General features: G+C 43.8%; 1 protein-coding gene across 3 annotated transcripts in view; it reads left to right on the forward strand.

Annotated features, from left to right (window-relative positions):
* CCNL2 (cyclin L2) overlaps positions 1-25925 on the forward strand; it is a 49870-nt gene that overhangs the window by 17933 nt on the left and 6012 nt on the right. For all 3 annotated transcript variants that reach the window (XM_069241058.1, XM_069241060.1, XM_069241059.1), the window contains 5 exons: positions 6602-6701; positions 6785-6889; positions 7435-7576; positions 15259-15376; positions 15473-15565. In XM_069241058.1, the coding sequence (XP_069097159.1) occupies positions 6602-6701; positions 6785-6889; positions 7435-7576; positions 15259-15376; positions 15473-15565 (558 nt within the window). The remainder of the gene's footprint in view (positions 1-6601; positions 6702-6784; positions 6890-7434; positions 7577-15258; positions 15377-15472; positions 15566-25925) is intronic.

The following is a 25925-nucleotide window of genomic DNA, read 5'->3' on the forward strand; positions in this document are numbered from 1 at the left end:
ACCAGCAAACACGCAATCTCAGCATTAGATGGCAGGAGAATGCAGAGCGTGTGAATCTACAGCGCTGCACGCTATGGACAGATGCCTACAGGGTAAGTAGCTTTTTCCTTTCCTACCACTTGACAAATCCCTGAAGTTTTTCAGCCTCCTTTATGGTCTCTACAGATTAAGTGTTGGTGGAACATACCAAGTTAGTGTCTGGAACCGTTACCTTTTGACCAACCATAATTAGGCTCCTGATTAAGACATGATGTGCTTGAAGTTAACTCTGATACCTACGGTCCGTGTTCTGGAGTCTTGTTAGTCTGTAAGCTGCATCCCTTTTATTTTTAGAGAGGGTTTGGTAGTGACTTGTGCCCTTTGTGCATGCGCACACTAGTTGAGAGAGAACCCTTTCCGTTGACTACTGGTGAGTGTTTTGATTTTGGTATCCGTCTGTATTGTGAAACAGCCAAAGCCTGAAAAAAACAGTAGTTAAATTGCTACTATGTATATCTGTTGTACCATAGCTCAGCCTTGCCGCATGGCATATATGTCCAAATCAGTCCAACGGTTCACAACAACTTTTTCTGTCTACATCATCTTTGGGTCCTCACACAAGGTTAGTGTGGACCCCCAAATAACCCCTCCCACCTTTCAGTGTCTGTTTAAGCTCTCTCATGGCTAGAACCTTTGTTTTACAGCTGGGACAAGTTTTGTTTTTAATGTCCTTTGTTTTATAATATTGCAATAGGCCTGCTGGGCCTAGAAATGCCCTATAAGGGCAAAGTATATGGTTATACTGCATTAGTTTTTTTTTTTTTTTTTTTTTTTTTTTTTTTCTCTTTTTCCTGGGGTTATCCCCTCTAGGGGCTAACACAATGGTTACATGACTACGTTTCTTACAAATTATATTTTTGCTATGGTGCACTCTAGGGGCTGTTTTGAGCATTAGTCTAGTGGCAAAAGTTTATTTCTGATAAAGGTTTATATGATTTTATGTTTTAACCATGTATTCTTATTACTGTTATGACCATGATTCAGGCCAACTTAACATCCTTATCACACTGACTGTTTGAACACTCTTTATACGTTTGGGAGACCCTTCTAGTTGATTTCTCCTCTGTGGCTGTCTTGTGTCTCTCTTTTGGGGGAATTGATTTAGTCAGCCAGCAGCTCTGGTGGGGTGGTGAAAGTGTTTTTTTATTTGAATTAGCGTGGCAGATTTAAATTAAGATGCTAAATGGCAGCATTTTCATTTTTTGCTGCAGATATAGAAAGAAGGTAAAAAGTGCTTGTTATATGCAGGGCCACTGGAATTTTATAGCCAGAAAAGACTAAATTGAGACAGGGTTGATCAATTTATGTGGCAAGAAAAGTCCAGTTATGAACTTACAATGCCAATAGCTGTAACTCAAGAAAATGTGAGACCTATTGCATTGCAAATGCTTGTTATTTGGTATAAATCTGTTCAGTAGTTTTTGAAGAATCCAGATTCAAAGCAATTTTATATCTGGACAGTTGGGTTCAAGGGACTCTCGCCAGATTCAAAAAAAGAAATTAAAAAAAATAGAGCTTTCTGATTGCTCCAGTGAGAATTTTTCCCCTTGTGACAATCTACTTCTGCGGGAGCATTGCTGATTGTCTAACAACAAGATGAGAAAAATGTTGCTGTCAAGACATTACAGGGCTCAGGGACTTCCTCTGTTGTGAAATTTAAAAAAAACACAAAGAAAAATGTGACTTCCACAGGATCGTGACAAAAAAGGAAATGACAGCCACTGCCCTTCTGCTTTTAAACATAGCAGGAGAATATCTGGATATGTTCGTTGCTTAGGTTACTTAAGTGTTTTTGTTTAAAACACTGTTACTGGACATTTGGCCTGACTGTTACTTGAAACTTTTTGTGTGTGTGTGTGTTGGCAGTTTGTTTTAAACCTGTATCGTCGTCTGAGCGTTGGTAGTGCTGTTGTGAAAGAAGCATCTGTGTTATGTCCTAAGACTCTGATATGTGCTGTTTTTGAAATAACGATTGTAACCCAACTCTATAAGGGGGTGTATGCCTGTGGTGGCATAAATGTATCTAATGCGTTCTTTTGGAGAATATTACTCGGAGTGTTGTGGCAGCAGCGCAGATTTAAGCTGTGTCTGTCTTGTGAGTGATGTCATCTTTTTGGAAGTGAACTATTGGGCTAATCTGTGGGCTCTTTTACTATAGTGATACATAGCGTCCAGGCCTTCGATGTTACCATATAGATATGAGGCCTCATATCATTCGTTCACTGCCACAGGTGTGCAATTCTAACTTCAGCTTGTTTCTCATTATAAACCAAAGTGGAGATCTAGGAAACATATCGACTGCAAGCAATACCCCCCTCCCAAACTAATCATTACTGTAAGTGGGGGACCCCCAGCAATTTGCACGATCTAGTTTTCAAACATTAAAACAGTAATTCTCGAAATAAAGTACACACCAAAAAATACTCCAATTACTAAAGATAAAATTCTTTGATATTGAAAAAATATGCAAAAATCAAAATGTTTTATTGGGAAGGTTGGCGCTGCATCTCTGCAACCACCTTTTAAATGTTTCCTTTTATTTAGGAGCGAAGAATCTGACCTGAGGATTCAACATTTCCGGAGCGATTTCTGTTAATTTTTTGGGTATGCAATTTCTGAGGAAGCTTTTTCACATAAATAAGTGACGAGGAAAGGAAGCAAACCATAAGGGCCTCATCTCTCCCTAGCCTCTGTCACTTCATTTGTTTTATAGCACCTCTCATACCACTGTAGGGTGTCAGGGCACTTCACAGGGAACTACAAGGGGTAGGATTCACATGTCATCCACACTGATAGGCATTTTCTAAGAGTGCTTGGTCTGGAGAAGCAAAAACTTAGGATTCAGGACATAGCACAGTGATTAGCGATGACGTTAGCAATAAGAATGTATTTGTACACAAGCAAACCTTTTTAGCAGCATAAGGAAAATGAGTCTAAGGAAAAAAACTACTTTCTAATTTGTTCCATGCGGTTTGCATGCAGCTCTCTAATGGCAGTCCACAGCTCACTGTGCTAGATTACGATTATGAACTGCACAGTAACAAAATCTGACGGAAGCAGTAACCCACTGTGTGTGCCATGCACATAAAATACTGTTCTTTGACTGATACACGTTCTCTGCCGCAGGCATATTAACCATCTGCCACTGCACAACACTCCCATCTCTCTCCAACAGATGCATTATTCACTTGAGTTAGCATGAAGCTTTTTTTGCAGTGCGTTTAAAACTGCTCAACAAAGGAAGTAATAAATCTGAAAGCACGCATGTTTGTCAGAGGCCCCAGCTAGAGAAGTGCCTTCCTCCCAGCCCTGCGGGCCCCATGGGAATGTCATGGACCCCTGGCGGACCACAGGTTGGGAACCACTGGCGTAGTCTTATTAATCTAAAACGGATACAAGTAAACGTTTTTTTTTATTTTTATTTTTTTATATATATATTTTTTTTATTTAGAGCACTCACCCTAATAGAGGCTTTGCACTGTTGAACAGTAAATACAAGTTTAAACAGCATTATCGTGTGGACACACATTACCTCAGCTGCAGACTGTTGACTGTTCCGTTGCCTGTAAACTGGCAGCCAAAGGGTTTCTGCTGCAGGGAGTGGGATCTACTTGTCCCAAGGACAAAATAAACTTGTGCCTTTGACCCCAAACAATATGTCCTGGGTGTTGGGCTTTAGGAAGTCCTCACCTGTGGCCCGCAGCCATTTTTGCATAACTTAAGATTTTCCACATTTGCCACACTCTCCACCATAACAAAAGAAGAAAAATGTTTATAGCTCAGGCAGTTCCAAAGTTATTAAAATACAGCAGCACGTGTTGTGGAAGGCCCTTTAGAAAGCTGGACTGGTAACTTTTCTGTTGCTTATTGTTATTTTACGAATGAGGTGCAACCAATGGCCAGATAATGTTACCAAATTTAAAAATGACTATATAATAGTATTCCAAAATGTGCCACACTAGGCTGCATTATTTGGCTTTCCTTGCTGCATAATTTGCTCACCCCTCCCACATTAATTGACCCTTCTCGGCCGCAAAACTCCAGTGGCATTGATTAACACCTCAAATTTTATATTGCACACAATTTTCAAATTTCAGCAACCCTCCTACTACCCTCAAGGACGTTTGTCAGTGTTTTTACCTTGCTGCACAAAAGTAACCTTGTGCATCCTGGTTTTGATCAGATGTTTCAAAACACATTACCATGGAAAAAAATGGCATGGTACATAAAAACCGTACATGCATGTGTGAAAAATGACGATATTTGTGAAGGGGCATCTTGATGCCCTCGAGACTTAGCCCATCGTGATTCGTCTGCAGATATACAAATATTCTCAATTCGGATTCTTAATGTCTCATACATATGTCAGGGTAGCTAATGAAAGTGAGGGAGTAACAAAGGTAAGTATCCATTCGGGAAACGGATATGCCGTACAGTCGCACCAGAGCCTCCAAGCATAGGCCAGGCGTCTCCAACCTCTTCTGTAGAAAGAGCTACTTGCGTCCAATGAAAAGCATCCTGAGCTACTAATTGGTTTAGAGTTTTAATACTGACTACCTCAAGTTTACATTAGTGGCCCCCATATGTAAGATTACCTGCAGTGAGTGCCTCAGGCACGATTCCCATCAGTAATGTAAAAAAAATCTGTCAATTTGTAATGCCTCTACATGGCTAAACATAACCGCCATAGCAGCAATGCCCCGGTACAAAGATACTATTACTAATAAGTCTCCCCAAACATCAGTGTGTGAGTTATGTAAAAAAAAAAAAAATCATCTTGGGTACAGTTTTCAATTTTTGGTGTACCTATATTAATTCAACGAACAAAATACTTCTAATTTGGTGGGCTGGGCTGCACAGAACACACCTGCGTTTTGTAAATGTTACTAGTAGTTATACCCTGCCCCCACCACACCAATAGCCACTATATTGTTTGTTTTCTTGTCACTGCATAAACAGTGGATTATGGCCCTATGAAATTTACAGTAAATAGGAATGTGGATGCGACCTTCAAGGTTCTGTAAGCTGGATGACCGCGTAGGCCGCATCATTGAATAAAGCCTGCCTTGTGCTGCATTATTAACTATTTACCTAATGGGTTATGGAAAATGTGACCTGCATCTTGCAGACCTATGTATGCCATGTAAACCTTTGAGATATTAGCCCTATGTAAGCATCTGTTTTGCAACCTAAAAATCCTTTTAATTGCCGTTGCACGCATGCCCAGTAATTAAGCTGCCTTATTAAACTTTAATGCCGGTGAATTAAGTAATTTATATTTAACTTAGCCTATTGTAACCATAGAGGGTCGAGTATTTGACCAGTTCTTATCCGCGAGATCTGATTTTTATATGGAGCAGCGGTAGTCGAAAAATAACCTAAAGGTACCTGGGCATTAGCTATACCACAGAACAAAGGTTTTGTTTAGGGTTTATTGTTGAATGAATCCTGAACTGAACCAGAGTGCAGTTTGTGGGCTCCGATTTAGCTCATGTTGTAAGCCTTCTGTTCAAGTTTTGTTTGTACTCGGCACAGGGCAGTGCACACAGTTGACCTAAAGAGGCACTGAGGGCAGAACCTCAAAGGATTAATAGATTACAAAATGGCTGCTTCGCCTAAAAATCTAAGGTAACTTGATTTTTTTGTTCATACTTAACTGTATAACTGTTATATGATCACAGAAATGTGGAAGGAACGGGGTGCCATTCGGAAAGCTGCCTCCTTTTTATGAAAATTGATGCGAATTTATCATAAGAATTGCCTTGTACAGTTTACATCGAGTCCTGGTTTGCATTTGTCATTCAAATGTGGTACTGCTGTGAACCCCAAATAAAGTGACCATTTTAAGGACTGACTGCAGAACAGCTCCTAACACAATCTGCGACAAACTCTTGGCGTTGACTCGCCAAATTACATGTGTGAACTCTTTTTCAATGCCTTTTCTTGGCCACGTCCTATCTAATTTTATTTGAAGGCGCCAATTTGAAAGTTTGATCAATCTACCATTTTTGAAAGAAGGGTCTGACTGGAACTTGAACAGACTATAAAAATGGCCTTACAGGAAAGATTGCGAACGTGTGAAGTAATTCTGGCTTGGAGGTTTGGACACCCATACATGGACTTGCTAGACTATTACACTTAACCCTGTTTGTTCCCAATTCAAAGCTGGAGCGTTGACTGCAAGTGCCGGACTACCGAAGATATTGGACTTGGCTCCCAGTGGAATTTGACTTTCTTCGAGAAGACTCCCAAGTGCACGAACTTTTGTTCATGTGGTTTCTTCTCCATAAGAAACCCTGAAGCTAGATAGACTCAATTGCAAACATTTTTCTTAAAGAGAAACCCAAGAGCAGACCAGTCGGTGCTTGTAGAGGGATTATTTGACGTAGTTGTTAACTGGGTTCTCCTTCAGAACTGGTCAGTCAGTACATTTTGTTCCATTAGGCATCCAAAATGTTAAGAGCTGCGTCGTTTCTTAACATGTCGAACAATCCTACATCAAATACTTGAATACATTTGGGTTTCTGTGGGGCTCTGCAACCTTTTCCATTCTCTTTTCCAGGAATTACATGAACGACAGTCTGCGAACAGACGTCTTTGTGAGATTCCCGCCAGAAACCATTGCCTGTGCCTGCATTTATCTTGCTGCTAGAACTTTAGAGGTCAGTCATTTATCTGTTATTAAATAATTTAATGCTACCTAAAGTGTTTATTTTTATTAACCCTTTTTTATCTGTATTTGCAGATCCCTCTTCCGAATCGTCCCCACTGGTTTCTACTGTTCGGAGCATCAGAGGACGATATTCAAGACATCTGCCTTCACATTTTAAGACTATACACAAGAAAAAAGGTTTGTATTCTATTGATATTTGATCAAATTCAATTGTTTTATATATTGTGCCTCTAATCTTATCCAATTTTGGGGGGGGGGGGGGGGTAGGATATGCTTCCTTTCAGAATTTTGTGGTGACTTGCTCCCACTTTACTGAGTTGCATACAGTTTCTAATATTAAATATTACTCAGGATAGCGTTCATTTATTTTGATTTTTGTGTCCCATCACATTTTGCAACATTTCGTCTGTTCTACGAATACTTAGTGTATATAGCTTATGCATGTAGGACTCTCTACTTTCCTGTAGTTGGTATAGTGTGTATTGAGAGGGAGACGTGGCTGCTCAGCTGCGTACCTGCCTTTACTTATTTGGTCACATTGGCCTAATTTCTGGTGTTCAAGGCAGACAGTAATAAGGGAAGAATGCCTTTAAGATACCAGGTGGTAGGAACTGGGTAAATGACTCGCATAGGCGAAAAGAGACAGTACAGCAGATGTTGTTTTCCAAACAATGTGTCCTTGCAGTGGTATACAACCTTTTTTTTTGTTTTTTCTAATGAAGGCTAATTTGGCATATCTGGAGAGTAAAGTTGAGAAGAGGAAGCTTGCATTGGAAGAAGCAAAAGCCAAGGCAAAGGGGCTGCTCCCTGATGGAACTCCATGTAACGAAAGTTCATCACAGTTTTCACCTGCTTCAAAAAACGGTAAGCCTTTGTAATGCTTCCTCACTAATTATAACCTTTGTTTCTTGAAATTGCTTCCTGAAACTTATATCCATTTGGAAACGATTTTAGCGACTCTGTTGGTAATAGTCGATGTCCTAATTTGCCTGTTCTTGTTTGTTGGGGTGCTTTACTCCTTTCAGAACATGGAACTCGAGGCAAGCAGATTAAACATGATGCATCTTGGCGTTAGTGGATGTTTTTTGGTCCTGCTTATTGCTGCGTGCGAAGATAAATAGGTTAAACCCTGTCCGAGTTCTGTGTAAAGTGAGGGGACCCAGGGAATATTCTTCACAATTTATTTTTTGTACATTGTTGAGTTATGTATCAGTGGGCGTCTGGTGACACCTCCATTCATCTGACAGGCCAACTTTACCTGCATTTTGTTTCCTCCTTGAAGGACTCACTAAACTATAAGTTCGATGGCATCTGTCGCTGTAGATACACATGGTATGCATGAGCTCGCCATCTGGTGTTGGGTCGGAGTGTTACAAGTTGTTTTTCTTCGAAGAAGTGTTTTCGAGTCACGGGACCGAGTGACTCCTCCTTCTGTGCTCATTGCGCATGGGCGTCGACTCCATCTTCGATTGTTTTCTTTCCGCCATCGGGTTCGGACGTGTTCCTGTCGCTCCGAGTTTCGGAACGGAAAGATAGCTGAAACCAGAAGATTTTCGACGGTATCGTTGCGATCCGGTTCGAGATAGACACATACGACGACGCGTTGAACATCGAAGCGCTTCGGTGCCCTTCGGGGTAGATTTCGGCACCCCGTCGGGGCCTAGTCGGCCCGACCGCGTGGAGAACAACGCCGATGGAACGGACCCCGTTTCGATTCTGCCCCGAATGCCACAACAAATATCCTTATACGGACCTACACTCGGTCTGTAACCTGTGCCTGTCACCCGAGCACAGCGAAGAATCCTGTGAGGCCTGTCGGGCGTTCCGGTCCCGAAAAACTCTGCGCGACCGTCGAGCGAGAAGACTGCAGATGGCGTCCACGCCAAAGGAGCGTCAACAGTTCGAGACAGAAGAGGAACAGGAGGAATCCTTTTCCATCCAGGATTCAGACTCCGACGAGCTAGACTCTACAAAAACTGTGAGTAAGACGTCGAGATCAGAACTTAAAAAAGGAAAGAAGGCCCAGGGGACGCCACTGCCAACCGGCCATGGCTCCACCCAAATTCTCGGTGACCAACAATCGGCACCGAAAAAGGCCCATTCAGTGTCGAGATCGTCCGACTTCGGTCGAGACACCGGCACGCAGCCTCCTCGGGACCGAGAGAGTGCTAAACAGAAGCATCGACACCGAGAGTTCGGTGTCGACACGGATCGACGCCGAGACAGTGGCGCCGAAGACCATAGAGGCCAAGAATTTTCGGCACAGAAAAAGAGGAAGGTTACCTCGGAGCCGAAAAAACAATCAACAGGGTTTTCGGAGCCGAAAAAAGCGACATCAGACCCTGTTTCAGGCTCCTATACTGAAGAGCATTCTATGTCTTCACAAATGAAGAAACATAGATTTGAACAAGAACTGCAATCCACTGACGTGGATCACACGCAAAAGCGTATCTTTATTCAGCAGGGGACTGGGAAGATCAGTACCCTTCCACCTGTCAAACGAAAGAACGCTTCAGTTTACTCCTCAGCAACAAACAGCACAAAAGGTAACACCTCCTCCCTCGCCTCCACCTGTAACTCCGGCTTCGCCAACTTACACCCCGTCACATTTGCCAGCTCACACCGCCATGAGCCACGATGACCAAGATCAGGATGCGTGGGACTTGTACGACGCACCAGTGTCTGATAACAGCCCAGACACATACCCAACTAGGCCATCACCACCGGAAGACAGCACAGCCTACTCACAAGTGGTGGCTAGAGCAGCACTATTCCATAATGTGGAACTACACTCGGAACAAGTAGAGGATGATTTTTTATTTAACACCCTCTCTTCAACCCACAGCTCCTACCAAAGCCTGCCGATGCTCCCAGGCATGCTACGCCATGCAAAGGACATTTTCAAAGAGCCAGTTAAAAGTAGGGCAGTGACGCCTAGGGTGGACAAAGTATAAGGCGCCTCCTACGGACCCTGTATTCATCACCTCAGCTGCCACCAGATTCTGTGGTGGTAGGGGCTGCCAGAAAACGGGCAAATTCACACACTTCTGGGGATGCACCTCCCCCAGATAAAGAAAGCAGGAAGTTCGATGCAGCCGGGAAGAGGGTTGCTGTCCAAGCAGCAAACCAGTGGCGCATCGCAAATTCACAAGCGCAGCTAGCGCGATACGACAGAGCCCACTGGGATGAGATGCAGCATCTCATTGAACATCTCCCAAAAGATCTGCAAAAAAGAGCAAAACAGGTTGTTGAGGAGGGTCAAAACATTTCCAACAATCAAATACGCTCCTCCATGGATGCAGCAGACACGGCCGCAAGGACCATTAATACGTCGGTTACCATCCGTAGGCACGCATGGCTCAGAACGTCTGGATTCAAGCCAGAAATTCAGCAGGCAGTGCTTAACATGCCAGTAAACGAAAAACTTCTGTTCGGTCCGGAGGTCGACACAGCCATAGAAAAGCTCAAGAAGGACACTGACACTGCCAAGGCCATGGGCGCACTCTACTCCCCGCAGAGCAGAGGATCTTATAACACCTTCCGCAAAACACCTTTTAGAGGAGGGTTTCGGGGTCAGGCCACACAAGCTAGCACCTCACAGTCCGCACCGCCCACCTACCAGGGACAGTACAGGGGAGGTTTTCGGGGCCAGTATAGAGGGGGGCAATTCCCTAGGAATAGAGGAAGATTTCAAAGCCCCAAAACCACTACCAACAAGCAGTGACTCACACGTCGCTCACCCCTCCCACACAACACCAGTGGGGGGGAGGATACGTCAATATTACGAAGCATGGGACAAAATAACTACAGACACATGGGTCCTAGCAATTATCCAACATGGTTATTGCATAGAATTCATGCAATTCCCTCCAGACATACCACCAAAATCACAAAATTTATCAAAATACCATTCACAGCTTCTAGAGATAGAAGTTCAAGCACTACTGCAAAAAAATGCAATAGAATTAGTACCAAGCACACAAATAAACACAGGAGTTTATTCACTGTACTTCTTGATACCAAAAAAAGGACGAAACACTGAGACCAATTCTAGACCTCAGGGTAGTAAACACATTCATCAAATCAGACCACTTTCACATGGTCACACTACAAGAAGTGTTACCATTGCTCAAAAAACACGACTACATGACAACCCTAGACCTCAAGGACGCATATTTCCATATACCAATACATCAATCACACAGGAAATATCTAAGGTTTGTATTCAAAGGAATACATTACCAATTCAAAGTATTGCCTTTTGGTTTAACAACCGCTCCAAGAGTATTCACAAAATGCCTAGCAGTAGTCTCTGCACACATCAGAAGGCAGCAAATACATGTGTTCCCGTATCTAGACGACTGGCTAATCAAAACCAGTTCGCTCACACACTGCTCAAACCACACAAATCAAGTCATACAAACCCTCTACAAACTAGGGTTCACCGTCAACTTTGCAAAATCAAACATTCTGCCAAGCAAAGTACAGCAATATCTAGGAGCCATAATAGACACGACAAAAGGAGTAGCAACGCCAACCCCACAAAGGATCCACAATTTCAACAGGGTCATTCAACACATGTCTCCAAACCAAACAATACAAGCAAGAACAATACTACAGCTCCTAGGCATGATGTCCTCATGCATAGCCATTGTCCCAAACGCAAGACTGCACATGAGGCCCTTACAACAGTGCCTAGCCTCACAGTGGTCTCAAGCACAGGGTCACCTTCTAGATCTGGTGTTGCTAGACCGCCAAACTTAACTCTCGCTTCTATGGTGGAACAGTATAAATTTAAACATAGGGCGGCCTTTCCAAGACCCAGTGCCACAGTACGTAATAACAGATGCTTCCATGACAGGGTGGGGAGCACATCTCAATCAACACAACATAAGAGGACAATGGAACATACATCAAACAAAACTGCATATAAATCATCTAGAATTATTAGCAGTTTTTCAAGCACTAAAAGCTTTCCAACCAATCATAACCCACAAATACATCCTTGTCAAAACAGACAACATGACAACGATGTATTATCTAAACAAACAAGGAGGAACACATTCAACGCAGTTAAGCTTGTTAGCTCAAAAAATATGGAAGTGGGCAATCCACCATCAAATTGGTCTAATAGCACAGTTTATTCCGGGGATCCAGAATCAGCTGGCAGACAATCTCTCTCGAGATCACCAGCAAGTCCACGAATGGGAAATCCACCCACAGATTCTGAACACCTACTTCACACTCTGGGGAACACCACAAATAGACTTATTTGCAACAAAAGAGAACGCAAAATGCCAAAACTTCGCGTCCAGATACCCACACAAGCAATCCCAAGGCAATGCCCTATGGATGAACTGGTCAGGAATATTTGCTTACGCTTTTCCTCCTCTCCCTCTCCTTCCTTACCTAGTAAACAAATTGAGTCAAAACAAACTCAAACTCATTTTAATAGCACCAACGTGGGCAAGACAACCCTGGTACACAACACTGCTAGATCTGTCTGTAGTACCACACATCAAACTGCCCAACAAACCAGATCTGTTAACGCAACACAACCAACAGATCAGACACCCGGACCCAGCATCGCTGAATCTAGCAATCTGGCTCCTGAAATCCTAGAATTCGGACACTTACAACTTAGCCAAGAGTGTATGGAAGTCATAAAGCAGGCCAGAAGGCCATCCACTAGACACTGCTACGCAAGTAAGTGGAAAAGATTTGTTTGGTACTGCCATCATAATCAGATACAACCACTAGACGCAACTCCAAAACATATAGTAAATTACTTGCTCCATTTGCAAAAAGCAAAGCTAGCCTTCTCTTCTATTAAAATACACCTTGCAGCAATATCTGCATACCTGCAAACTACATATTCAACTTCCTTGTATAGGATACCAGTTATCAAAGCATTCATAGAAGGGCTTAAAAGAATTATACCACCAAGAACACCACCTGTTCCTTCATGGAACCTAAACGTGGTTCTAACAAGACTCACGGGCCCACCTTTCGAACCCATGCACTCTTGCGGAATACAATTCCTAACCTGGAAAGTTGCCTTTCTCATCGCCATTACATCTCTAAGAAGAGTAAGTGAAATTCAAGCGTTCACAACACAAGAGCCTTTTATACAAATACATAAAAATAAGGTCGTCCTACGACCTAATCCAAAATTTTTACCCAAAGTTATTTCACCATTCCATCTAAATCAAACGGTAGAACTACCAGTTTTTTTCCCACAGCCAGATTCTGTGGCTGAAAGAGCACTACATACATTAGATGTCAAAAGAGCATTAATGTACTACATTGACAGAACAAAAAACATCAGAAAAACTAAACAGCTATTTATTGCATTCCAAAAACCTCATGCAGGTAACCCAATATCAAAACAAGGTATAGCCAGATGGATAGTTAAATGCATCCAAATCTGCTACCTTAAAGCAAAAAGACAACTGCCCATTACTCCCAGGGCACATTCAACAAGGAAAAAAGGTGCTTCAATGGCCTTTTTAGGAAACATCCCAATGCAGGAAATATGTAAGGCAGCCACTTGGTCTACGCCTCACACATTCACCAAACACTACTGTATAGATGTGCTATCCGCACAACAAGCTACAGTAGGTCAAGCTGTATTAAGAACTCTATTTCAGACAACTTCTACTCCTACAGGCTAAACCACCGCTTATGGGGAACTAACTGCTTACTAGTCTATGCATACCATGTGTATCTACAGCGACAGATGCCATCGAACTGAAAATGTCACTTACCCAGTGTACATCTGTTCGTGGCATCAGTCGCTGAGATTCACATGGACCCACCCACCTCCCCGGAAGCCTGTAGCAGTTCAGAAGTTACCTTCAATTTTGTACATTTGTATATATATTATTTAATCCTTTAATAGGTACATACTTACATTTTTCATTGCGCGGGCACTATTACTATAGTACAACTCCTACCTCACCCTCTGCGGGGAAAACAATCGAAGATGGAGTCGACGCCCATGCGCAATGAGCACAGAAGGAGGAGTCACTCGGTCCCGTGACTCACAACACTTCTTCGAAGAAAAACAACTTGTAACACTCCGACCCAACACCAGATGGCGAGCTCATGCATACCATGTGAATCTCAGCGACTGATGCCACGAACAGATGTACACTGGGTAAGTGACATTTTCATAACGTTACAACTCAAAAAACGACTTTGCAGTATTTAAGATCGACCAGTCACTATTCCTGGCCCACCTGAAAGTTTGCTTCATAGGCATCCTATGAAAGTTAAGTGAAAGCCTTACAATGTAGCGAGAAATGGGCCCCAGGCATTGATCATGAAAGGTTACCGTATGCCGTTTTGCTAGCAAAATCACTAGATTTCATATGTTTGGTAATTTTCTACCTTACGTAGGTGATCTAGTGAGCACAGTTGCTGAATGTTATGTGAAGCTACATCCCTACCGTTTTCAAAGTATATTGGACTTTATGTCGTTTTATTTCTCCCCCTCGGACCTTAGCTTGATCTTAATAGCACAGATTTTTCTATGTTCAAGTTAATCTTTCATCTCTGTATGTAGACAGACCTACGTTTTCTTATATAACCTGTGGACTTTATTAGATGCCTCCTTAGGGCAGGTTTCAGATTGGGCAGTGATTCCCACATAAGGTTTTGACTGTAAGGTGTAAGCAGACTGGTCTCTACTACTGGATCTAGATAACATTCGCGTTTGATTCATTTTTATCCTTAGGCTGGGCAGTAAACGGTATGAACGTTCTTGTATAGAAATAAATCGGTCCTTGATTACTAGCACATTCACCTCGTTGTGAATTTAAGGCAGGCAGTAAAGTAAATATACCTCGAACTATCCTCCACCCACCCTATTGTGTGAAGTGCCCTCCAGAGTCCTGCTCTTTAGACACTTATCTTGCCTTGTAAGGTCCTCAGCCGCCAGGAGGTGATGTCGTAACAAACGAACAAAGTATTTTTAACTTTCCTGCATTTCAGAAACCCATGTATGATGCCGCTCGAGTGTAATTATATCAAGTTGCATTACGTATTTTATGGCAGCAAATCACAGCAGATGGCCAAAGTTTACTTGTTTCTCCTTTCCGTATCTTACCCAATTTCAATCACTAACCCATAACCAAAATTATTGCATTTGAAAGCTAACTGCCCCACGTCTTGTACCATGTTTGTTTTCTGAATACTTACTCCCAATTTGATGGCGCACTACATTTGTCGGGAAATGAATCTTTTGAGAAACTGTTCAGAGGGGTTGAGAACCTATTTGTGCCCTTGCTTAATGGCAGAACAAAAGATGAAAAGTTTATTTTGTTTTATGCTATGACACGTTTTAATATGTTCCGTTTTTGGAGGGGGGGGGGGCAAGTTTGCCTCATAAATTTAAGTTTGTGTATAGTGCTTGTATACCCATAAGAGAAGATCATTAATCCATAGTAAGAATTAGTGATCGTAAGAAACTTAACTAACGCTTTTCCCCCTTATGTTCATAATCTTATTCACCTTTATTTGCATTCTCCATTAATTTTACTTAGACTCTCCGAAGGATGGGAAAGCGAACAAAAGTTCACCACTGTCTGTTCAAGCTGTGAAAAATGCCAGGAAGAAATTTGATGGTGCAAAGCGTACCAGATCAAGCAGCCCTGTAAATGGGTGAGAATTTCATGCATTTTCATTGCCACTTTCTTTTAAACTCTGAATTTCACCTGCTGAACATTTCATCTTTGTTTAAATCTGTTCAATTTTTAGTATTCAGAAGGAGAGGGGAAGTAGAAGTCGCAGCAGGAGCAGAGATCAAAGTTACTCCAGGTCACATTCACGATCTCAGTCCCCAAAAAGAAGGTGGGTTGAGACTGTTATTGTTTATATTTAGTGCAGTCGCTTTTCAGTGTTTTTTTTTTCTCTCACTTTAGTTTAAACAATGTCAAATCACTAATCCGTAATGCTGTGCATGATTTCTTTTCCTAAATTGACAAAAGGTTTGCTATAAGGTCATTCTTTTACCAGCTTTCAGGAAGTCAGTTTGCGACGGAAACCAATGTGAAATTAACACTTTCATTAAAGGCTTACCTTCAGGGGAGAACCCTCTGGGCCCCCTCCTAAACAAGCACCTAACAGTGTACAGACGCATCTAACGCTGATATTTTTTTGCACTCGGTACTGGTGCGATCACTTGGTAATGTGCAACAGAATACGTCAATTTTTTTTAAACAAGTTTGTGTGCACTCAGCCAAACTTACCCTTTCAATTCTTAAGCCAACATGAGTCTAAAGGGATAATTTAGAGGTCTTGCAATTAGTCACCTTTTATTTCTTTAGTTTCAGTTTGAAGGAAACCTGGATGAACATAGTTACAGCCAATTTGCATCCTTTTGTTCCGTCCCACACACGGCTTTCTCAAGGCGTGAATCTGATGTGCGAACCACAGGAAAGATTGATAAACTCGGCGGTCTAATTTCTGAGTCTAGATTTGTGAACATTGTGCTTACTTTTTCTATCTCTATGGATGAATACTACTCTGATCGTGTCCTATGTTCATATCCATAACAAAAAATGTCTAACGGTATAGTGATTGTTACAAACCTTTCTTTGGCTGGTAATTGGCTGCATTGATTGTTTCTATCCATGTTACATTCACACTGAAAAGAACATTAATTGCAAGACCTGTATATTTTTTTTCTGTGAACTCGTGTTGACTTAACAAGCTTGGTTTAGGTGTTTCCCTAACTGCACACAAACTTGTTTGCAGCACCAAAGAATCGCAAGGACGGGGAGGCACAAGCCCTCACGTGCCTGCACCTCCTACCCAGTTTCCCCAACTAGCGTCACCTCTGCCATCAGCACACAGACTACCATCTCCACTAGTCACACAAGATGCGAGCAGCTGTTGCTCATAGCTCTGTTTTATTTTTATTTTGTTGCATTGTTTTCTCAGATTGAGTGAAGGCGGGAGTATTTTGCGCTAAATTATAGCTATAAATGACGTTTGCGTGATCCGTATTTTTCCTGAAAATTTAATAGCGCAAATTGATATAGACTCAAACCATAAAGCGGTCAGGTCATGAAAAAGTGAAAAGTTTTGCGGGCAAAAGCGTGACACTAGGTACAGCTATCTACAGGCTGAGAGGCAATTCGATTGGGCTTTGCTAGATGCAGTGGGTCTCAGTAGAAGGAGTTTCAGGAAATAGTGCTCGAGAACAACACTGACTTGAACACCATGGTTGTGTGCTTTTATAATGCAAACATCATCTTGGGGCATTGACAGCAGTGTTCTCCAAGAACTGCTCAAGGTCCTACGGCATCGCATCCTCCTGTTTTGGACCACCGTGAACTTTATAAATTAATGTTTGAAACGTAGCGCTTTAAAAAAAATAAAGTGCTTCGCAATGCACTAGTAGTCAAGTGTACTACGGTGAAACTCCTGCATGCTAACAAAATACATATTTTACATTTTTAAGAGACAAATGTAGCAACCCCTACATGCAAAATACAATTAAGTGATGCAGGACACTAGTTAACTGCCTTTCACTTCAGTTAACCTGTAAATAAAGGCTTGCCCGTTTATTTAATAGGTTTCTCAATGTTCATGAGTTAAGTAAATAGCTGTGTCGCTGTGGGAAATAATCTAAGATGAAGCATGTGCCCATGCCAATTGCCCACTAAGTTAAAAGTCGCAGCACATTGTGTGGCTTGAAAAACGTCAAAGAAAACTTACGAACGTGATCCTACAGCACTAAAAACAGATGCTTAGGGAGTAAATATTTTCCTTTCATCTGAATGTTTTTTCCCCGATTCACTAAAGTAAACAGTTATGTCTATCATAGTATTCTGGAAACACAAATATGAGGTGTTTGGATGTCCAAAAACAATACCCAAAGCCAACAGCTTAATTGCTTCTTATATTTTACTGTGGCACTGACCATGACTCAACTCGTGGTAAATATTTCTTGTTCCAGGGGACCCATTTTAGCTATGCCTGTAGCTGTGGTCCTTGGCTGGGCTCACCCACTTGCCTCCCAAGGAAACCTGACAGACATTTCTGAAAACTAGACACACCTGAGTCTGGTGTGTTATTTGTATGGATCCCATTACATTATCTTGTCCAAATCCCCTGAAAACATCAAACTGGCTAAAATATGTTTTTCATCACTTTCTCTGCGAGGCAAAACTTTAAGATCAGCATAGTTCTACCACCCAGAATTATGCATCGTTCCCTCCCTATGATAACAGTACCCCTGTTGTGTGGTTGGATCTATTGCTGGAATTAAGAACTAGGCAAACTTGTATCTGTGTGAAGGCCGTATGGTGCATTTTACCTCTTCATACGGTTGTAGGTTTGGTCATTGCCAGTGATTTACTTCGTGGTCCACCCACACACTGGGCCAGAATATCAGTCTGGAGAAATGTAGGAACACAGGCTGGTAATCTTTGGTCATTGTCTGGAAGTGAAATATTTCTGCCACAAGTGGCTTTTTTTATCTTTTATCCAAGTTCTAACCCCTTCACTGCCAGGCATTCCCCACCCCGGGGGGTATTCGAACAGTACCCAGAGTTTGTGGATTCCCCCGGAGGAGACCAAGTAATCAGCCAAGATACACCTAAAATTTGTTTTGTGTTGGGGGGGGGGGGGGGGGTTTGGGAGGGGGAAGTGCTATAGAAGAAAGCATCTAGTTTGTTCGATGGCATCTGTCGCTGTAGATACGCATGTTTTGCAATAGCTCGCCATCTGGTGTTGGGCCGGAGTGTTACAAGTTGTTTTTCTTCGAAGAAGTCTTTCGAGTCACGGGACCGAGTGACTCCTCCTTTTGTCTCCATTGCGCATGGGCGTCGACTCCATCTTCGATTGTTTTTTTTCCGCCATCGGGTTCGGACGTGTTCCTGTCGCTCCGAGTTTCGGAACGGAAAATTAGCTAATTTCGGAAGATTTTCGTCGGTATTGTTGCGTTCGGGATCGGCGTACTTAGATTCAACACCGCATCGAAGAGCTCCGGTGCCCTTCGGGGTAGTTTTTCTATCCCCCGTCGGGGCCTGGTCGGCCCGACCGCGTGCTGAAGAACGCCGATGGAACGGACCCCGTTCCGTTTCTGCCCCAAATGCCACAATAAATACCCCTATACAAACCAACACTTGGTCTGTAACCTGTGCCTGTCGCCTGAGCACAGTGAAGACACCTGTGAGGCCTGTCGTGCGTTCCGGTCCCGAAAGACACTCCGAGACCGTCGAGCCAGAAGACTTCAGATGGCGTCTGCGCCCACCGAGAGTTCGAGGAGCAGGAAGAGGAAGGTACCTTCTCGATCCAAGAATCGGACTCCGAAGGATTCGACGATGCACAAACCGTGAGTAAGACGTCGAAAACCACACAGGAAAATGTACAAGGCCCAGGGGACGCCACTGCCATCAGGCCATGGCTCCACCCATAAATTCGGTGACCGACCGTCGGCACCGAAAAAGGCCCAAACAGTGCCGAGATCGTCCGACTCCGGTCGAGACACTGGCACGCAGCCTTCTCTGGACCGAGAAAGTGCTGGAGACAAGCCTCGACACCGAGATGCCGGTGTGGACACGGCTCGACGCCGAGACAGCGGCACCGAAGAAGATAGACGCCAAGAGGTTTCGGCCCCGAAAAAGAAAAAAGTCACCTCGGAGCTGAAAAAACACGCAGACAAGGTTTCGGTGCCGAAACAAACTGCAAGCGACCCAGCTTCAGGCTCTTATACAGAAGAGCACTCGCTAACCTCCCAAATGCAAAAGCATAGGTTTGAGGAAGAGCTACAATCAACTGATGTGGACCATACGCAAAAGCGTATCTTCATACAGCAGGGGACAGGAAAAATAAGCACCCTTCCCCCCATTAGAAGAAAGAGAAGGTTGGAGTTCCAAACTGAACAGACACCACAACCAAAAGTGGTGAAAAGAGTTACCCCACCACCCTCTCCTCCGCCCGTGCTTAACGTCTCACCAGCACGAACTCCATCACACTCCCCAGCTCACACCACCATAAGCCAGGGTGACCAAGATCAAGACGCATGGGACCTATACGACGCCCCAGTGTCAGATAACAGTCCGGAGGCATACCCTACGAAGCCATCTCCACCAGAAGACCGCACCGCGTATTCTCAAGTGGTGGCTAGAGCAGCACAATTTCACAACGTAAGCCTCCACTCAGAACAGGTCGAGGATGATTTTTTATTCAACACACTCTCCTCCACCCACAGCTCATACCAAAGCCTGCCTATGCTCCCTGGTATGCTCCGGCACGCGAAAAATCTTTAAGGAGCCGGTCAAAAGTAGGGCAATCACACCAAGGGTGGGAAAAAAGTATAAGGCGCCTCCTACAGACCCGGTTTTCATCACTACACAGCTGCCACCAGACTCTGTCGTTGTAGGAGCAGCTAGGAAAAGGGCCAACTCTCACACATCTGGAGATGCACCACCCCCAGATAAAGAAAGCCGCAAGTTCGATGCAGCTGGTAAGAGTCGCAGCACAAGCTGCAAACCAGTGGCGCATCGCGAACTCCCAGGCACTACTTGCGCGCTATGACCGAGCCCACTGGGACGAGATGCAACATCTCATTGAACATCTGCCCAAGGACTTACAAAATAGGGCAAAACAAGTGGTTGAGGAGGGACAGACCATTTCCAACAACCAGATCCGCTCCTCCATGGACGCTGCAGATACAGCTGCACGGACAATTAATACATCTGTAACTATCAGAAGGCATGCATGGCTCCGAACGTCTGGATTTAAACCAGAGATTCAACAAGCAGTTCTCAATATGCCTTTTAACGAAAAAGAACTGTTCGGTCCAGAAGTGGACACAGCGATTGAGAAACTCAAAAAAGATACGGACACTGCCAAAGCCATGGGCGCACTCTACTCCCCGCAGAGCAGAGGGAATTACAGCACATTCCGTAAAACACCCTTTAGAGGGGGGTTTCGGGGTCAGAGCACACAAGCCAGCACCTCACAAGCAACACCGTCCAGTTACCAGGGACAGTATAGAGGAGGTTTTCGGGGACAATATAGAGGAGGGCAATTCCCTAGGAATAGAGGAAGATTTCAGAGCCCCAAAACCCCTACTACTAAACAGTGACTCACATGTCACTCACCCCCTCCACACAACACCAGTGGGGGGAAGAATAAGTCATTATTACAAAGCATGGGAGGAAATCACTACAGACACTTGGGTTCTAGCAATTATCCAACATGGTTATTGCATAGAATTTCTACAATTCCCTCCAAACATACCACCAAAAGCACAAAATTTGACAAAACATCATTCCAATCTCCTGGAGATAGAAGTGCAGGCACTATTGCAAAAGAATGCAATCGAATTAGTGCCAAACACAAACACAGGAGTTTACTCACTGTATTTTCTGATACCAAAGAAGGACAAAACGCTGAGACCAATCCTAGACCTCAGAGTAGTGAACACTTTCATCAAATCAGACCACTTTCACATGGTCACACTACAAGAAGTATTGCCATTGCTAAAACTACACGACTACATGGCAACTTTAGACCTCAAGGATGCTTATTTCCATATACCAATACACCCATCGCACAGGAAATACCTAAGGTTTGTATTCAAGGGAATACATTACCAATTCAAGGTACTGCCTTTCGGATTAACAACCGCACCAAGAGTCTTTACCAAATGTCTAGCGGTAGTCGCTGCACACATAAGAAGGCAGCAAATACATGTGTTCCCATATCTAGACGACTGGCTAATCAAGGCCCATTCGTTAATAGAGTGCTCAAATCACACATCATATCATACAAACCCTCTTCAAACTAGGGTTCACCGTCAACTTCACAAAATCCAAAATTCTGCCGCGCAAGGTACAACAATACCTAGGAGCCATAATAGACACATCAAAAGGAGTAGCCACTCCAAGTCCACAAAGAATTCAAAATTTCAACACCATCATACAACGCATGTATCCAACACAAAGGATACAAGCAAAGATGGTACTACAACTCCTAGGCATGATGTCTTCATGCATAGCCATTGTCCCAAACGCAAGACTGCACATGAGGCCCTTACAACAGTGCCTAGCATCACAATGGTCCCAAGCACAGGGTCACCTTCTAGATCTGGTGTTAATAGACCGCCAAACTTACCTCTCGCTTCTGTGGTGGAACAACTTAAATTTAAACAAAGGGCGGCCTTTCCAAGACCCAGTGCCACAATACATAATAACAGATGCTTCCATGACAGGGTGGGGAGCACACCTCGATCAACACAGCATACAAGGACAATGGAACGTACATCAAACAAGACTGCATATAAATCACCTAGAACTTCTAGCAGTTTTTCAAGCACTAAAAGCTTTCCAACCAATAATAGTTCACAAATACATTGTTGTCATGTTGTCTGTTTTGACGATAATGTATTATCTAAACAAGCAAGGGGGGACGCACTCCACGCAGTTAAGCCTGCTAGCACAAAAGATTTGGCGTTGGGCAATTCACAACCAAATTCGCCTAATAGCACAATTTATACCAGGGATCCAAAATCAACTCGCAGACAATCTCTCTCGAGATCACCAACAGGTCCACGAATGGGAAATTCACCCCCAAATTCTGAACACTTATTTCAAACTCTAGGGAACACCTCAGATAGACTTGTTTGCGACAAAGGAGAACGCAAAATGCCAAAACTTCGCATCCAGATACCCACACAAACAGTCCCAAGGCAATGCCCTATGGATGAACTGGTCAGGGATATTTGCTTACGCTTTTCCTCCTCTCCCTCTCCTTCCTTACCTGGTAAACAAACTCAGTCAAAACAAACTCAAACTCATATTAATAGCACCAACTTGGGCAAGGCAACCCTGGTACACAACGCTGCTAGACCTATTAGTAGTACCCTGCATCAAATTGCCCAACAGGCCAGATCTGTTGACACAACACAACCAAAAGATCAGACACACAGATCCAGCATCGCTGAATCTAGCAATCTGGCTCCTGAAATCCTAGAATTCGGGCACTTACAACTTACCCAAGAATGTATGGAAGTCATAAAACAAGCCAGAAGGCCATCCACCAGGCACTGCTATGCAAGTAAATGGAAGAGGTTTGTTTGCTACTGCCATATTAATCAAATACAACCATTACACCCAACTCAGAACATGTAGTGGGTTACTTGCTTCACTTACAAAAATCTAACCTGGCTTTCTCTTCCATTAAAATACACCTTGCAGCAATATCTGCATACCTGCAGACTACCTATTCAACTTCCCTATATAAGATACCAGTCATTAAAGCATTCATGGAGGGCCTTAGGACAACATTTAGGTTCCATGAAGGAACAGGTGGTGTTCTTGGTGGTATAATTCTCCTAACTAGACTTATGGGTCCACCTTTTGAACCCATGCACTCCTGCGAAATACAGTTCCTAACCTGGAAGGTGGCATTTCTCATCGCCATTACTTCCCTAAGAAGAGTAAGCGAGATTCAGGCGTTTACAATACAGGAACCTTTTATACAACTACACAAGAATAAGGTCGTCCTAAGGACCAATCCTAAATTTTTGCCAAAGGTTATTTCACTGTTCCATCTAAATCAAACAGTGGAACTTCCAGTGTTCTTGCCACAGCCAGATACCGTAGCTGAAAGGGCACTACATACATTAGATGTCAAAAGAGCATTGATGTATTACATTGACAGAACAAAGAACATCAGAAAGACTAAACAACTATTTATTGCATTTCAAAAACCTCATGCAGGAAACCCAATATCAAAACAAGGTATAGCCAGATGGATAGTTAAATGCATCCAAATCTGCTACCTTAAAGCTAAACGACAGCTGCCCATTACACCAAGGGCACACTCAACCAGAAAGAAAGGTGCTACCATGGCCTTTCTAGGAAACATCCCAATGCAAGAAATATGTAAGGCAGCCACATGGTCTACGCCTCACACATTCACCAAGCACTACTGTGTAGACGTGTTATCCGCACAACAAGCCACAGTAGGTCAAGCCGTATTAAGAACATTATTTCAGACTACTTCCACTCCTACAGGCTGATCCACCGCTTTTGGGGAGATAACTGCTTACTAGTCTATGCAAAACATGCGTATCTACAGCGACAGATGCCATCGAACTGAAAATGTCACTTACCCAGTGTACATCTGTTCGTGGCATCAGTCGCAGTAGATTCGCATGTGCCCACCCGCCTCCCCGGGAGCCTGTAGCAGTTTGGAAGTTACCTTCAACTATTTGTATATGTATCATCTCAACCTTAAATAGGTGCATACTTAGTCACTCCATTGCATGGGCACTATTACTACAATTCAACTCCTACCTCACCCTCTGCGGGGGAAAAACAATCGAAGATGGAGTCGACGCCCATGCGCAATGGAGACAAAAGGAGGAGTCACTCGGTCCCGTGACTCGAAAGACTTCTTCGAAGAAAAACAACTTGTAACACTCCGGCCCAACACCAGATGGCGAGCTATTGCAAAACATGCGAATCTACTGCGACTGATGCCACGAACAGATGTACACTGGGTAAGTGACATTTTCATTCTGTTGCGTGTGTATATATGTTCGATGGCATGTGTAGCTGCAGATACACATGCTGTGCATTATCCTGCCATCTAGTGTTGGGCTCGGAGTGTTACAAGTTGTTTTTCTTCGAAGAAGTCTTTTCGAGTCACGGGACCGAGTGGCTCCTCCCTTTCGGCTCCATTGCGCATGGGCGTCGACTCCATCTTAGATTGTTTTCTTTCCGCCATCGGGTTCGGACGTGTTCCTCTTCGCTCCGTAATTCGAATTGGGGAAACTTAGAAAATCATCGAAATTTGTCAGTATTGTTTGCATTCGGGACCGGTTTAGTATCATCACATCGGCACTGACAAGACCGCTTCGGCAGCCCTTCAGGGCTTCCGCACTTAATTGAGGCCTGGTTGGCCCGACCACACCCGTCGACAAAGAACTAATGGACCAGACCCGTTTCTGTCCGAAGTGCCACACCAAGTATCCTTACATAGACCAGTATCTGGTCTGTAACCTGTGTTTATCGTCTGAACACAGAGGGGATACTTGCGAGGCCTGCAGAGCGTCTCGATCCAAGAAGACCTTAAGAGATCGACGCGCAAGACGGTTACAGATGGCGTCGCAGCATGTCGCTGCCGAGGAAGAAGAGATGCGGATATCCATCCAAGGTTCAGACTCTGATGAATCCGGGGATCAACCACCGACGGCGGCACAAAAAGTGAGTACACCTGCCCTGTCCCACACCCAAGATCAGGTCAAGAAAACAAAAGGCCTCTGGGACGCCACTGCCAGGAGGCCATGGCTCATCCCAAAGAAAGGACAGTGACCAAGTAACATCAGCACCGAAAAAGTCCAAATCTGTGCCGAAGACTTCTGACCCGGTCGAGAAACCGGCACCGAAAAGTCTGCATTGAATCGAGTAAACCTCGAAAAAGCCACTCTGAGCCAAAACCAACAATCTCCATCAGGGTTTCGATACCGAAAAAACCGGCTTCGGAGCCGAAAAAGGCGTCCTACACGAAGAGCAGGGGTGCTCTCTACAGCTCAAAGAAAAGCAGATTTGAGCTGGATCTAGAAGAGTCTGATCAAACTCAGCAAAGGCTAGAAATCCAGAAACATACAGGGAAGATACAACCTATCCCTCTGCTCAAGTCCAAAAGAAAACTGACTTTTCACGATGCTGAGATGCAACCAAAGGCCAAAGTGGTTAGACAAATCACCACCACCACCACAGTTCTCACCACAAACGTCCCCACTTCAATCTCCACAGTTGTCACCAGTGGGTACACCAATGGCACAGTCACCCACACATACTGGGATGACTCAAAACGATGCGGACCCCTGGGATCTATACAACCCACCAGTTTCTGACAATAGTCCAGAGTGTTATCCGCGAAAACCTTCGCCACCAGAGGACAGGACGTCCTACACGCAGGTACTGGCTAGAGCAGCAACATTTCACAATGTAACAATGCACTCCGAACCAGTGGAAGAAGACACTCTGGCATCCACGCATGCATCGTATCAAAGCCTGCCGGGCATGCTTAAACATGCACAACAGGTTTTCCAAGAACCAGTGAAAGGGAGAGCAATCGCGCCAAGGGTTAAGAAAAAATATAAACCGCCTCCGTCAGACCCTGTGTATTACACAACAGCTCCCTCCGGACTCAGTGGTTGTGGGGGCTGCAAGAAAACGGG

Source organism: Pleurodeles waltl, chromosome 6 (assembly GCF_031143425.1).
Source record: "Pleurodeles waltl isolate 20211129_DDA chromosome 6, aPleWal1.hap1.20221129, whole genome shotgun sequence".
NCBI classification, from domain to species: Eukaryota; Metazoa; Chordata; class Amphibia; order Caudata; family Salamandridae; genus Pleurodeles; species Pleurodeles waltl.